At 41.4% G+C, this 12,806-nt stretch overlaps 2 protein-coding genes across 2 annotated transcripts; both read left to right on the top strand.

Moving 5' to 3' along the window:
- Positions 1–851: 851 nt before the first annotated feature.
- On the top strand, positions 852–8,422 carry dennd6aa (DENN/MADD domain containing 6Aa). The gene is made up of 19 exons (XM_037251430.1): positions 852–1,263; positions 2,027–2,065; positions 3,346–3,388; positions 3,735–3,847; positions 4,335–4,415; positions 4,497–4,602; positions 4,712–4,791; positions 4,870–4,929; positions 5,015–5,070; positions 5,188–5,310; positions 5,555–5,650; positions 6,050–6,144; positions 6,230–6,295; positions 6,518–6,582; positions 6,651–6,740; positions 6,816–6,979; positions 7,111–7,213; positions 7,356–7,430; positions 7,520–8,422. The coding sequence occupies exons 1-19, from the start codon at positions 1,027–1,029 to the stop codon at positions 7,649–7,651; spliced, it is 1,824 nt and encodes a 607-aa protein (XP_037107325.1). The 5' UTR covers positions 852–1,026; the 3' UTR covers positions 7,652–8,422.
- A 1,911-nt stretch (positions 8,423–10,333) lies between these two features.
- Positions 10,334–12,384, top strand: LOC119122832 (ADP-ribosylation factor 4-like). The gene is made up of 6 exons (XM_037251431.1): positions 10,334–10,670; positions 11,052–11,132; positions 11,229–11,338; positions 11,578–11,649; positions 11,724–11,846; positions 12,011–12,384. Exons 1-6 carry the CDS (start codon positions 10,604–10,606, stop codon positions 12,098–12,100), a joined length of 543 nt encoding a protein of 180 aa, XP_037107326.1. The 5' UTR covers positions 10,334–10,603; the 3' UTR covers positions 12,101–12,384.
- The last annotated feature ends 422 nt before the right edge of the window (positions 12,385–12,806 follow it).

The following is a 12,806-nucleotide window of genomic DNA, read 5'->3' as shown; positions in this document are numbered from 1 at the left end:
TAATGTCGTGTTTGAATTTTAATTAAATTTGGTACATATTTTCAAAGTAATATACTTAATATTTTTATAATATTTTATTTCGCTTGCGTCGAGGTTAGGCGGAATCCTCGCTCGCATGTCCAAAAGCATCGCTTTCAGGAACCCGTAACTAAACTTAATCAAATAATCAAAGAGAAGAAGCATAATCATTATTATTATTATTATTATAAAAAGGGAAGCCATTTTGGTCTTAAAATAAATTCCAAAAAAAGACCACTATGAAAATGGCATTGTTTGAAGGTGGTGATGGGCAAGGTTGGTATCACATTCCGCTTATACGGAGGTCAAGAAATGTGTGTGATACATTATGGAGATCTTGGAAGCTGAGAGCAAATCAATACTGCCTGGGAACGTTGCGCTGTACGAATTGAAGGATAAGCCGCCCCAGTGCTCTTCATTATGTTCCACACGTCACAATGTTGTCATGGAAGGCATTTGACCTCAGGATTTATGCGGACATTTCTTTGTAAACTTTACACAAATAAGAGACATTAAATGTGTCCATTATTTTGCCAATACAATCTGCTTTGAAATCCATAAATGTGTGTATGAACATATGAAATTCTAAACAGACAATACGTGTATGCAGACGATACAACTGTTTAATATAGTTTTAAAATGATACAATAACTTATCGCAAAGTTCTCGGTAGCCCAGGTTTTTTTTTTTACCAAGTGATCCTTGTGAGAATCAGTGTTAAAAACAGAAGTTTTTTTAGAGTTCACTTTTATTAACTGGTGGCTATTTACCTTTCCGAGCTCCCGTGTTGCAGTTGAACATAACTCGGGTACGTCCTTGCGTGATGACGTAAAGTAATACGTCACTCCCGACTCGACCAGAGCATCCCGGGTGGTTTAGCTAGGTCGCTAACTGAACCGCAGTTTTTCTTGTGTTGATTCCCACAAGAAAAGCGAGCACAAATATCAGTTTTCATAAGTGGAAGAAACAGTTAACATTCTTCCGCGTGTCCGCATTCGGCCGGCAGCCATGGCTTTGCAAGGCCCGGAGGAGCTGGGGGAGCCGGTGGAGGAATCAGAGGACCTGGATGACCATGACGCCAGTAGTATCTCCCCGGCAGAGGAGATACCGCTGCCCGCCGGGCCCGGGGGCGACGACGAGGATCCCGTGGGGAGCACCGTGCTGCTGCCTTGGGATCGTTTCTCGGCCTGGTTGCACTGCATCTGCGTGGTGGGCTTCGACCTGGAGCTGGGACAGGCGGTGGAGGTGAGGGGAGACCCGTCGAGGTCAGCTTGCTCATCGGAGGAGGGAGTCCGCTGGGAAGGGTTCCAAAAGTTAGCTTTTAATTCAAGGCTCCGACTAATTCCTGGCGCTAACCACGCAATGGTTTGCTTACTGCTTATTTACATCAGACCTAGTTGTCGTGTTAACACACTGGGTTAAAAAATGAAAATAAAAGAAGTCATAATATAAATACTATGACTTCTTTCAAGTGCTTATAAAACAGGAAAATTTGACTTGGCAAAATATCATGAAACAAGGAAACGGCCACACTACAAAATGATTCTTAATCACAAGGAAACAAAAACATTGAAATGAGGCAGCATTGCTCAAGAACATGAACATTTAAAACAAGTAAACAGATAACCGCTTAGCGATGTCTAAAAACTATTTTACAGTACGCCAATGCTATATCGCGGATCAAGTACTACTTTCGTCTAAATTAGTCTTGTGCCCTACCTCACACTTATTCTGTCCCTGTGCAATATTTGTACTGTGAGGCATTAAGCAAGTAGAATGCCATGAATAATTTCAAGTGCCAAGTGCTTCTAGTGCTACTTTGAACCCAAGGCAAACAGTGAGCTGATAATCAGGGAACACAAACTTTGCAAACGCTATACAAGAACCCAAAAAGAACTTTGGGCTCCAATTTGTGGTGAAAGCTAAATATAACATTGCTGAATGTCTGAAATGTTGCATTTTGGTGTTCTTCATTTGGGTGTAAGAACTGTGCTTATCTGTCCTCCAGGTGATTTATCCGCATCATTCCAAGCTGTCAGAGAAAGAGGTGAGTGAGGTCACTTGGAGATTTGGACTAGGGATGCACCGATACCACTTTTGAAACTAAAAACGGTACAAATACGAGTACCGTTTTTTTCCATGTATAATGCGCCCCCATGTATAATACGCACCCTAAAAATGGCATGTTGATGCTGGAAAAAAGCCTGTACCCATGTATAATACGCACCCTAATTTTGACTCCTACTTAAGTCCGTAAACGTAAAATTATTTCAGAAAAAAGATAATCTTTGGGAACAACCGGATGTTATTCTGCCGGTCAGTATCACTGCGCATGCGCTAGCAAACTCAATAGCGAAGAAATGTTTCGGATTTGTGTAGGGTACATTGTGACAGCAAACGAGCAGGTGATCGAGCAAGCGTCTGATACGAGAGCATTGTGTTCGTATGGAGCGTGTTTGAAGTGAACAGCAGAGAAGAAAGCGCATCTGTAATGGCGGCCTCCGTATGATATCCGGATTAAAAAAAAAAAAAAAAAACCTTTGTACCCATGTATAATGCGCACCCCAGATTTTAGGACAATAAATTAGTTAAATTTTGCGCATTATACATGGAAAAAAACGGTACTTTGATTACAGTACTTGCCGATACCGAGAACCGATACGTGTATGAGTTGCATTGACCTTAAAAATACGAAAAATACAATTCCACCAAACTTAAACGTTATTTTTATTTTTCAATTCGACAAGCAGCAAATGTTACAGTTGAAAACGATTTTGATAGTTGTTTAACCGTCAACATTAAATGGCACACTTTTCTATTACTTTCAAAAAGTATAAAAATATATTAAGATATATATTAATATTTTTGTTGCTCATGGATTGTCCGAAGACATCTTATCTCGTTTCTTCAAAGTCTCTTGTAAAGTTGGTTGTTTTCTTTGAGCTCCACTGCTGGCAAATGCTTTCTAGTCCGCGTCGTGGTGAGTTTTCAAATGTTTTATCAAGTTGCTGGAGTTGTATGCACCTCCAGAGAGTTTTGCGTTGCAAATATTACAGTCCGCTTTGCTCTTGTCGCTTTCATTTACTTTGAAATACTCCCACACAGCCGACGTTATTCCTTCACTTGCTCGCTTTGCGCGCTAGCTTAACTGTCCCTTTGCCGCAGAAGGAACTGCTGTAAAAGTAATAATGTGGTATCGGCTTCCGGTATCCGCTCCCGTGTCATGAGTACGAGTACAAAGTTGTGGTATCGATGCGTCCTTAATCTGTACGATCTGGTCTGTTCACACAACAAGTAAACCCAGTTATTGTTGTGCTCACCTTTTAGAAAACAAGCATTTGCTACCTGTCCTTCCCGGACTCCAACTCTGGTAGGTTTTGGTTTGAGCTCTGAAACAAATTTTGTACTAATAACTCACTAACAAGTTGACTTGGAATGTATTGTTGAGGAGAAATGTGGGAATTTTCAGAAGAGATTCCCATGACCTGTACGTTTTTTTTTTTTTTTTAGGGGGATACTGTGGAACTATTTAGTTGACTCTCTGATTTGTTTAGATTTATGAAAAGATGAGGTGAAAGTTAAAACATGTTCTTTTTAATCCAATTAATTTAAAAAAATCATTTCCAGATAAATGGATTGTTGAAATAATCATTGGTGTCAGCCCTAACAAGTCCCCTTCCGTAGTTCCTCATCAGGCTCCTGCTGCTTGCTTCCAGGTTGCCTTGGCGACACCCAATTTTGCTTCCGCTTTCGTCAAGGCTCCAACAGGAAGTCGTCACTGGGCTGCTTCCTGGAAGCTAGTGACAGGGATGCGCCGCCCTGCCTCAAGGTTGCCACACACGGACATACACTCAAGTACAAGCTAAGAAACTATTCAACTTTCTAAATGCCACCAAAATAAGTCCAGCAAACCCTCATCCGTTGCAGATTGCCGTTTGTGTTCCCACTATTTTGCAGATTTCTTGTAAGTTTACACTGTTTAGTTCTGCCTTCTGTTGATTTTAGGTGATTTCACCACTAGATGGAGACACCAAATTTTGTTTGGCACTAAATCTCAAAGAAGAGTAAAAACCAGAACTATTTCTGCTCAGCCTAGTTTTTACTGACCAAAGTCAAACTTTTGAATCATTTTTACAGAGAGCAAGGGCTGTCGGTTCATTGATGAAGATCTTTTGGCCGTGATTATTGATGTATGCTGTGAGATGACAAATTCATTTCACAGCTGGTGGTCCAATTATTTTGCAGGCAAACCTTCAAAAGTCCATTTTCATTCCTACGTGCCTGTTACCTTATATCCTGTATACGTGTGTTCACAGAGGGAGCAGGGCCATTATTATGGCTATGTGTATTTTCGGCAAGTGCGGGACAAATCTCTAAAGAGAGGCTACTTCCAGAAGGTGAATGCAAGTCACATGCACATGTGTAATTCTTGGACGACTGTCCTTGTGCTCATCAAACATCACACTGTTGTACTGCAGTCCCTGGTCCTGATCAGTAAGCTTCCCTACGTGACCTTCTTCCACTCGCTCCTCAAGATCATGGCTCCGGAATACTTTGAGAAGCAGGAACCGTGTCTGGAGGCGGGTAGGAGCTTGACTCCCACATTTTGCATTTTTCTGACATGCTCGCAAAAGTCAAAACTAGTCGACGATTAAACCCGCCCACACGTAGGATTCACCCTTTTGCCTCACAGCTTGTAACGATATGGATCGCTGGCCCACGGCGCATCCAGGGAGAATCCTCACGCTGCCCATCATGGGCGTGGTCATCAAGGTAAGCGCGGCGGCGCCTCGCCGGGCAAGCGTCAACTGAGAAACCACGATAGTGTGTTTTTGACATTTGCCGCCGCAGGTGCGCATCCCGACATGCTACGACAAACCGGGAACGTCACAACTGGTGCAGTCGACCCAGGTGACCACACTCACGGGCGCGCACGTGCGCATGCAGCCATAAAGTCTCTCCTCCGATGATGTCTTTTGCGATTTTTATTGTGCAGAGTGACAGTCTGGTGTCCATTGTGCTGCCCACCATCCACGAGGTGGACCTCTTCAGGTGAGCGCTCCGGTCCCACAAATGTTGTCTTGTGATATTGGTTTTGGTTGCGTCCCACTCTCGTGCAGGTTTGTGCTTGTCAAGTCAAATGTAACGCTTCGCTCTGTGTCTGCGCAGGTGCTTCTTTCCAGTCTTCTTCCACATCCAGATGCTGTGGGAGTTGGTCTTGCTGGGGGAGGCGCTCATTGTCATGGCGCCCTCTCCCGCCGAGTCGTCGGACACCGTGCTGGCACTGGTCAGGTGGTTCCCAAATTCCATTCGTGCTGTTACACTCCTTTCCTCAAACACTGTGAGAGTGCGCAAAATAACAAGGACTACTGATCGACATAGTGTAGCCAAAGATGTAGCAACATTAGTTAGGATCATGGCAGACAAAGAAAGGATGCTGAAAATGTTACAAAAGGGTCTAGGGATACAAAATGACTCCGATGAAATAAATGCTCAACTCAAAAGTCAAGTCCACATTCTATTGTGTTGCATGCAGCTGCGTGTCTCCTCTACGCTACTGTAGCGACTTCCGGCCCTACTTCACCATCCACGACAGCGAGTTCAAGGAGTACACCACCAGGACGCAGGCTCCGTGAGTCTAAATGTGTCACACACACACACACATATATACACACACGCACACACACAAAACTCGGATCGATGTAACAGTTACAACCATTTAAAACACAGATATTTGAACAAAAATGGTGGAGCAACTCATGTAGATGAATAATCCAGCAATATTAACGAGCAGTTTTTTTTTTTATCTTCTATGTAAAACAACTGAGATGGCTACTTGCTTACTAGTTATGGCTATTTTCTTCATGACTATTTTTTTTTGGTATTTTTATATGCATGAATGGCTTTTCCATTTATTTCTGTATTTCTACTTCCATACTTGGATTGAAGTGAGGAATGTGCTCACGTCAGCAATTCAGTGCATGTCAGTGATTGCCGAGCCATGGTGACACGATTTTAAACCTGCCTGTAGACCCTCAGTCATCCTGGGAGTGACCAACCCCTTCTTTGCTAAGACTCTGCAGCACTGGCCTCACATCATCCGGATTGGCGACATGAAGCAAGCAGGTGATTGGACACCCGATCTCAATCTTAATCAGATGGTGTTTAACTGGAGCGGCGGCGTTAAAAAAAAAACCTAATCCCCGCACAGGCGAGATGGCCAAGCAGATGAAAGTGAAGAAACTGAAGAATCTAAAAACTCTCGACTCCAAACCCGGTAAATCTCTTTGTCCTCTCCGTCTTGACAAAATTGGGAAGGCAAGGTCAACTCGAGCTGGTCGCTTTGGGGAAAATCAGTTCCTTCAAAGACTATATAGGCTGCTTCTTGGACTCTGCTCATCAGACTTTTTAGAATCACTTGGAACTTGATCAATTCAGTTGACCGAGGACTCGTGTGACTCACTCAAGTTAGTGGACTCACTGTGTGTGTGTTTTCCAGGTGTGTATACGGCGTACAAGCCGTATCTCAACAAAGATGAGGAAATCATCAAGCAGCTTCAGAAGGTAAATTAAAGATGCCACATGTCCCCCAAACCTGTCATAAAGATTCTTTATTTATTTGGGGGGGTCAGGGTGTCCAACAGAAGAGGCCTTCGGCGGCTCAGAATGCAATTCTGCGGCGCTACTTTCTGGAGCTGACGCAGAGCTTCATCATCCCCCTGGTAAATGCCAAGATTGCAATCGGCAGTCATGAGTGAGAACGCCCCGCTGAAGTCGTTTGTTTGCCCGGCGAGCAGGAGCGCTACGTGGCCAGCCTGATGCCTCTGCAGAAGTCCATCAGCCCCTGGAAGAGTCCACCTCTGCTGCGACCGTTTGTCCAGCAGGACTTCATGAAGACGCTGGAAAAGGCCGGCCCGCAGCTCACCTCCAGACTCAAGGGAGACTGGATCGGACTGTACAGGTACGCCCTAAAACGACCACTCATCCGTGCCTGTCCAGGTGGTCCTCGCATGTTCTCGACATGTTCCTCACAATTTCCCCACAATGGCTCGTCGCATGTTCTCACGTGCTTATTCCCACATTGTTCTCCAGACACTTCCTGAAATCTCCAAACTTTGACGGCTGGTTCCGCAACAGGAGGAAGGAGATGACACAGAAACTGGAGGCCCTGCACCTGGAAGCGCTCTGTGAGGAGGTGAGCCGGGGGTGGATGAGGAGGGAGCAAGGTTGTTCAGGTCTCATAGAGCTGGAGTTCTCCAAAAGTCTCGGGGTGAAGCGTTTCCCCATCCAATATTGCAGACCCTGGGTAGAGTTTTTTCACCTTTTGTCTACGTTAGGACCTGCAGCAGCGAGTCCAGAGGCACTCGGAGGTGGAGACGGTGGATCTGGTCCTCAAGTTGAAAGACAAACTGGCAAGTTGAAAAAATTGGATCGCAAGAAAAAGCCCCCAAACCAAATACTGACTCGTGTGGGGTTTTGGGTTGTTGTTTTTCCTCCACAGAGTCAAGCCGAGAAAGAGCGTCTGCCCGTGGGTGCCGGCACACTGGCCAAACTGCGAGCTCACATCGACGGCGTCATCCTGGCCTTGCCCGAAGACCTCCAGGGTATCCTCCACAAACCCACCACACCCTGAACTTTGACCCAAGAAAAAAAAAAAAAAACATCATGGCCACCTACCACATGAAGAACGCTGAGTGTTTTCTCATCATTTCCAAATGTCTGGAGGGATTTTTGTCCACCAATTGAAAAGGCTTTTAATCTTGAATCATTTTTAAAGACTGGCTTTTAAAGTGCACTTCTTAACATTGTGTACGTAAAACAAAAGAAACCAGGCACTAGTATGCAAGCAGCCAATGGTGGAGCTTTTAATTTTTCAATTGAACTAACATCCAGTAAACAGCACAACAATTTTACACCAGCGACGCACTCTGTTCCGCAGTGGCTAATCGGGCGTCTGCATCTAGGTTTTCTAGCAGTTTTTTTTTAGTAAATTTAAGAATTTCCAGAATGTTAATGAAAAACTTTCATTGGACATTTGGTGGAAAATATCCTAGAAATTTATGGATTTTTTTTTTTAGGCTTGAAATTTCTGTCCCCCTCCCCAAAAAAGTGTTTGTGCGTGTGTAACGTTCCTTCTGCCCCAAAAAATCAAACCTAACCAAACTTGAAAGATGATCTACTACAGTATTTTTTAGATTTTCTTTTTTGTAATGTTTTTTCTTACAAGAAAGAAACAACTCTCAAAGCCACACCAACAACACAGCAATAATGCAACACCAGCGACACACTCATTTTCAGCCAATCAGGCTTCTGCATCTTTGTCACATGACCACACCAGGATCCTACTTTAAGTCAGCGTTTTTGTCAGTTCTATGTCACACGCAAATTTTGAGCGAATATTTCATTTGAAATCATTGTATCAATCTTGAATTAGGTGCTGGAAATTTACACAGGAACTGTGGCATAAAAATGCCGGGAACTTTCCACTCATCACGCAAAATATTCCATTGACCTGCTAGAATCTTTCCATAAGAATTTACTGGAATTCCTGAAAAATTTCCAAGAAAAATTCTAGAGAATTTCTGGCAATTGACAGGAAATGTTCCCAAAAATCTTCTGATATTCTGGGAAGGTAGTTATTGTAAATGCCAGGAAACACATAGAAAAGAGACTTTCTGGAAACTTTACATGGTCAAATCGGCACATCTGTTTTAAATGCATTCATTGTGTGCCTGTTGTGTTCTCAACAAAATTAGCAGAAAATTTCTGAAAATTCAAACTATAGAATGTTTCCAGCTACAAAAAGTCACTGTTGGAAATGTTACTGGATGCTTTTCAAGCACAGGAAATTTGGTGGAGAATTTTCAAAAGTTTTCCATCGCTAAATGATCTTTTGAATGTGTCCAAACTGATGACATGGCCTTAATTTATGCTCACGAAGATAACGACGCTATTGTTCGATTTCCCCTGTAAATGCCTTTAAAATCTCTCAGGAAGTCTCCATAAATATCATTCACACTCGATTTGTTAACAAAAAAATATTTATTATTTCATTATTTTGACCACCATTTAACAGCATTATAGGTTATTTGCATTTTTTTTTACTTCTACCATTTTATTAGCATAGTTTTGATTTTATTTTACTTTTAACATTTCATACTTTTTGTACAATTCCAGAAAGGACAGTAAAGCATAATTGCTGTTTGACTGAATTAATAATTGTATAATTTTATGTTATGATTTTTCTCATGTAATATTCTTCCTTATGAAAAATTGGCAGGGGATTTATGGAAACTCTGGTGAATTTGGCAAAATATTCCAGCTGAATGTCTTTTCATAGAAAGTGTCTGAAAGATTCTGGCTGTTGCTAAAAAATATATCCAAATACAATGAATTCCTGGAAGCTTTTCAAAGGAAAATTCCCCCAAAATTCTATAAACTCTACATGGGAAATTTAGTGAAAATTTTCCAAATTTTTCTGGTAAACTTCGAGTTTCTGGAAACTTTTCTTTGGAAAATTAATTGAAATTTTGCAAAAGTTTGAATCCATTCCTGTAGAACTCTTTCAATTTTAGAAGATTTTTCATGGCAAATTTCTGGTGAATTGCTAGAAAATATTCATGGGAAATTTGTTGCAAAATTCTTAAATATTTCAGCTGCATTAATAACCATAGTTTATTTCACATAATCCATACATGGAGCAGGCAGTCTTTTATATTCATAACAAAGACGCATATTTTCACATGTGTGCGTGTATGCAACAGTGGAGGACTTTTTGTACAAATTAAAATGTACAAATAATTATTTTGCTAATAGCGCATAAGCTAAAGATGCAGATGACGATGGGAGGGATTCAACCACTTCATTGAACCATTTGTGTGATATTGTGGACTAATGACGTGAAATGATCATTTCATTTGAAAGTCGACAGTTGATTTTAATTTTTGGTTTATTGACAAAGAATATTATGCTCGAGTTATTCGTATTCTAATAAAATGTTAATTCAGCCACACGGTCAATGTTTTATGTTGCTTTTGTTTTCTTGTTTCGTTTTGTTTCTCTTGCAAAATGTGATTTTGAACAACGTCATTTGAGGGAAAATATTATGGCGATTTTCATTGAAAGCTGTCAATTGTCTTAAAAATATAATAACAGAAACGATGTTTGGTTTTGCCCCAACTGTGTTGTGTTGTTTCGCTCCACGTGGAAGCAACTCGGTAATTGTGACGTACACAAATCCCCGGACGTGACGTCGCGTGACGTTTCAATCCGCTTTGAATTCCTGCGCCCTTTTCGTCGCTCCTCAAAAAGCCAAAGTGGTATGAATCCGCTTCCGTGGAAGCACGTGTGGGGTGGGTCGTCATGTCAACAGGCTTCAACAAAGTCCAACTTCCGGCGCAGGACACACTTTGATGCGGAAGTCACACCTCTGTCGCAACCTCCAGATGCCACCGTGTACTTGTTTGCATGGACACACATGACATGACATGACACACACATCTAGCCTATAAAGGCACACACATCAGACACTCGCAACAGATACACAACACGAAAAGCATAAGAAGAGGACACGCTGAGCACAACTATGGGCGTCTTCATTTCGCGACTTTTTGCCATGTTTACTGCCAAAACTCCCGCCAGGATTCTAATGGGTGAGTTCAAGATTGATTTAGATATTCATTATTCCTACTATTATTATTGTTAGGAGTATTATTATTGTAATTAATAAAAGTATTATGAAGGGGGAACACAAGGAAAAACAATTTGCAACACAGACTCTCGTCCATTGCAAGGTTAAATTGCAGACCCGTAATAATTGACATCCGCGATATAGAAATTCTTTACTCAATTTAGATACGTCCTGGGCATATTTATGGCACTTTTTTACGCAATAGAAACACATTCCTATTTTAAATGAACAACTGTAACGTGTAAAAGTAACAATGACAATTTTGAGTCACATCTTTTGAATGGATTTGTACTTTTAAGGCTACCAATCAAGCTTGCTACATTGTTGTTTTTGCGTGTTATAGTTGGTCTGGATGCTGCCGGTAAAACCACTTTGCTGTACAGGATGAAGCTGGCTGAGGTGGTCACCACCATCCCCACCGTGGGTCGGTCAAAACACTGCAAAAAAAAAAAAAAAAGAATAACACCTTTTGAAAATTGTAAGGTATAATAATACTTAAGTGGGATTGTTTTATATGCAGGGTTTAATGTAGAAACAGTTGAATATAAAAACATCTCCTTCACTGTTTGGGATGTCGGCGGGCAAACTGTCATCAGACCGCTATGGAGACACTACTACACAAACACGAATGTAAGTACGCACTGCAGCACTCTCTGAAATAGACACCAATGCATTAGTGCACACTTGTACACAAATTGTCAGCAGAGCACTTTTGAGTCACTGCCAATAAATCATAGTAAGTAGTACAATACTACACAAACATCACCATAAGTAACCTTCAGAAATTAACAACACAAATGTGTATTTGGATGATAAAGACATTCATTTATGTCCATTATTTTTGAACCTGTCAATGAATGTTTGTTCAGGGCGTCATCTTTGTGGTGGACAGTAACGACCCTCAGAGGCTCAAAGAGGCTGCTGAAGAGCTGCACAGGATTGTGAGTCCTCATCAACCAATCCATAATCCATCCACGCATTCAAGTATTCCATTTGAGGTGTTGTTGTTTGACAGCTGGAAGAGGACGAGCTGAGGAAGGTGGCGCTGCTGGTGTTTGCCAACAAGCAGGACCTCCCTCAAGCCATGACTGTCAGTCAGGTCAGCGAGGGGCTGCGCCTGTCGGGAGTCACGCAGCCGGTAGGTTACAAGTTACACGTGATGTCTTTTCATCCAAATTCTGATTTGAATGAATTTTGCCCTCCCCCAATTGCTCATCAATTGCAAAAATGGCCCTATAGTCAAAACATGTATGGAAACATCATGCATGTTAAACTATTAGTAACGTGCGTGCGTGCGTGTAGTATTATGTTCAGGCATCCTGCGCAGTGAGCGGGTCAGGTCTGGTCGAAGGTTTGGATTGGCTCTCGAAGATGATCCTGAAGCAGTCATAGCTGACGTGTTGCAGACTTGTGCCTGCCTGCTCACCTCACCAACATGGCTGCCATACACCAGCGAAGCACAAAGAAAGAAGTAAAACACTTTTACATGTTTTTTCTATTACGAAATGGTTCTGTTGACTTTATGGTTTTATATTTGTACAATTAGATTGCAAAAGGGGCACTGATATAAGATTTATTCAAGTTGTTCTGCTTTATCACATTTGTGACAAATATTTAATAAGCATGTTTATACTGTACATATTTATTGTCAATAAAGTGACTATAGGGTGAGCTGATTTGTTTTTTTTGTTTTTTCATTTACTGTAAACACTAATATTTCCTGTAATAAACACTAATATTTCCTGTAAACACTATGCTTTAAATTAATGTATGACTGACTATTTTGGGGATAAAACGGTAAGGGCAAAACAATAACGGGTTTGTGTGAATCAAATAAGGATTTGTTGCTGCAAAAAAACAAGGACTAGACATTTACAAAAATAATGTAATCCCATACTGAACCATTATATACAACTGTACAAAAAAAGTGTGAAAAAGTACCTAATATCCTACTTTGATATTATTAAGAAGAATACAAGACAAAAAACGGAAACACTTGTACACAGTTCATGGGAAATTTTACTCGTTTATTCATTCATAACATTTAATTGAACACTGTAACGTTGAAAAAAAAAAGATAAAATACTTCCGTTCAACG

The sequence above is a fragment of the Syngnathus acus genome, chromosome 5 (genome assembly GCF_901709675.1).
Source record: "Syngnathus acus chromosome 5, fSynAcu1.2, whole genome shotgun sequence".
NCBI classification, from domain to species: domain Eukaryota; kingdom Metazoa; phylum Chordata; class Actinopteri; order Syngnathiformes; family Syngnathidae; genus Syngnathus; species Syngnathus acus.
The sequence above is the reverse complement of the archived record's forward strand: the minus strand, read 5'-3'. Positions and strand labels throughout refer to the sequence as shown.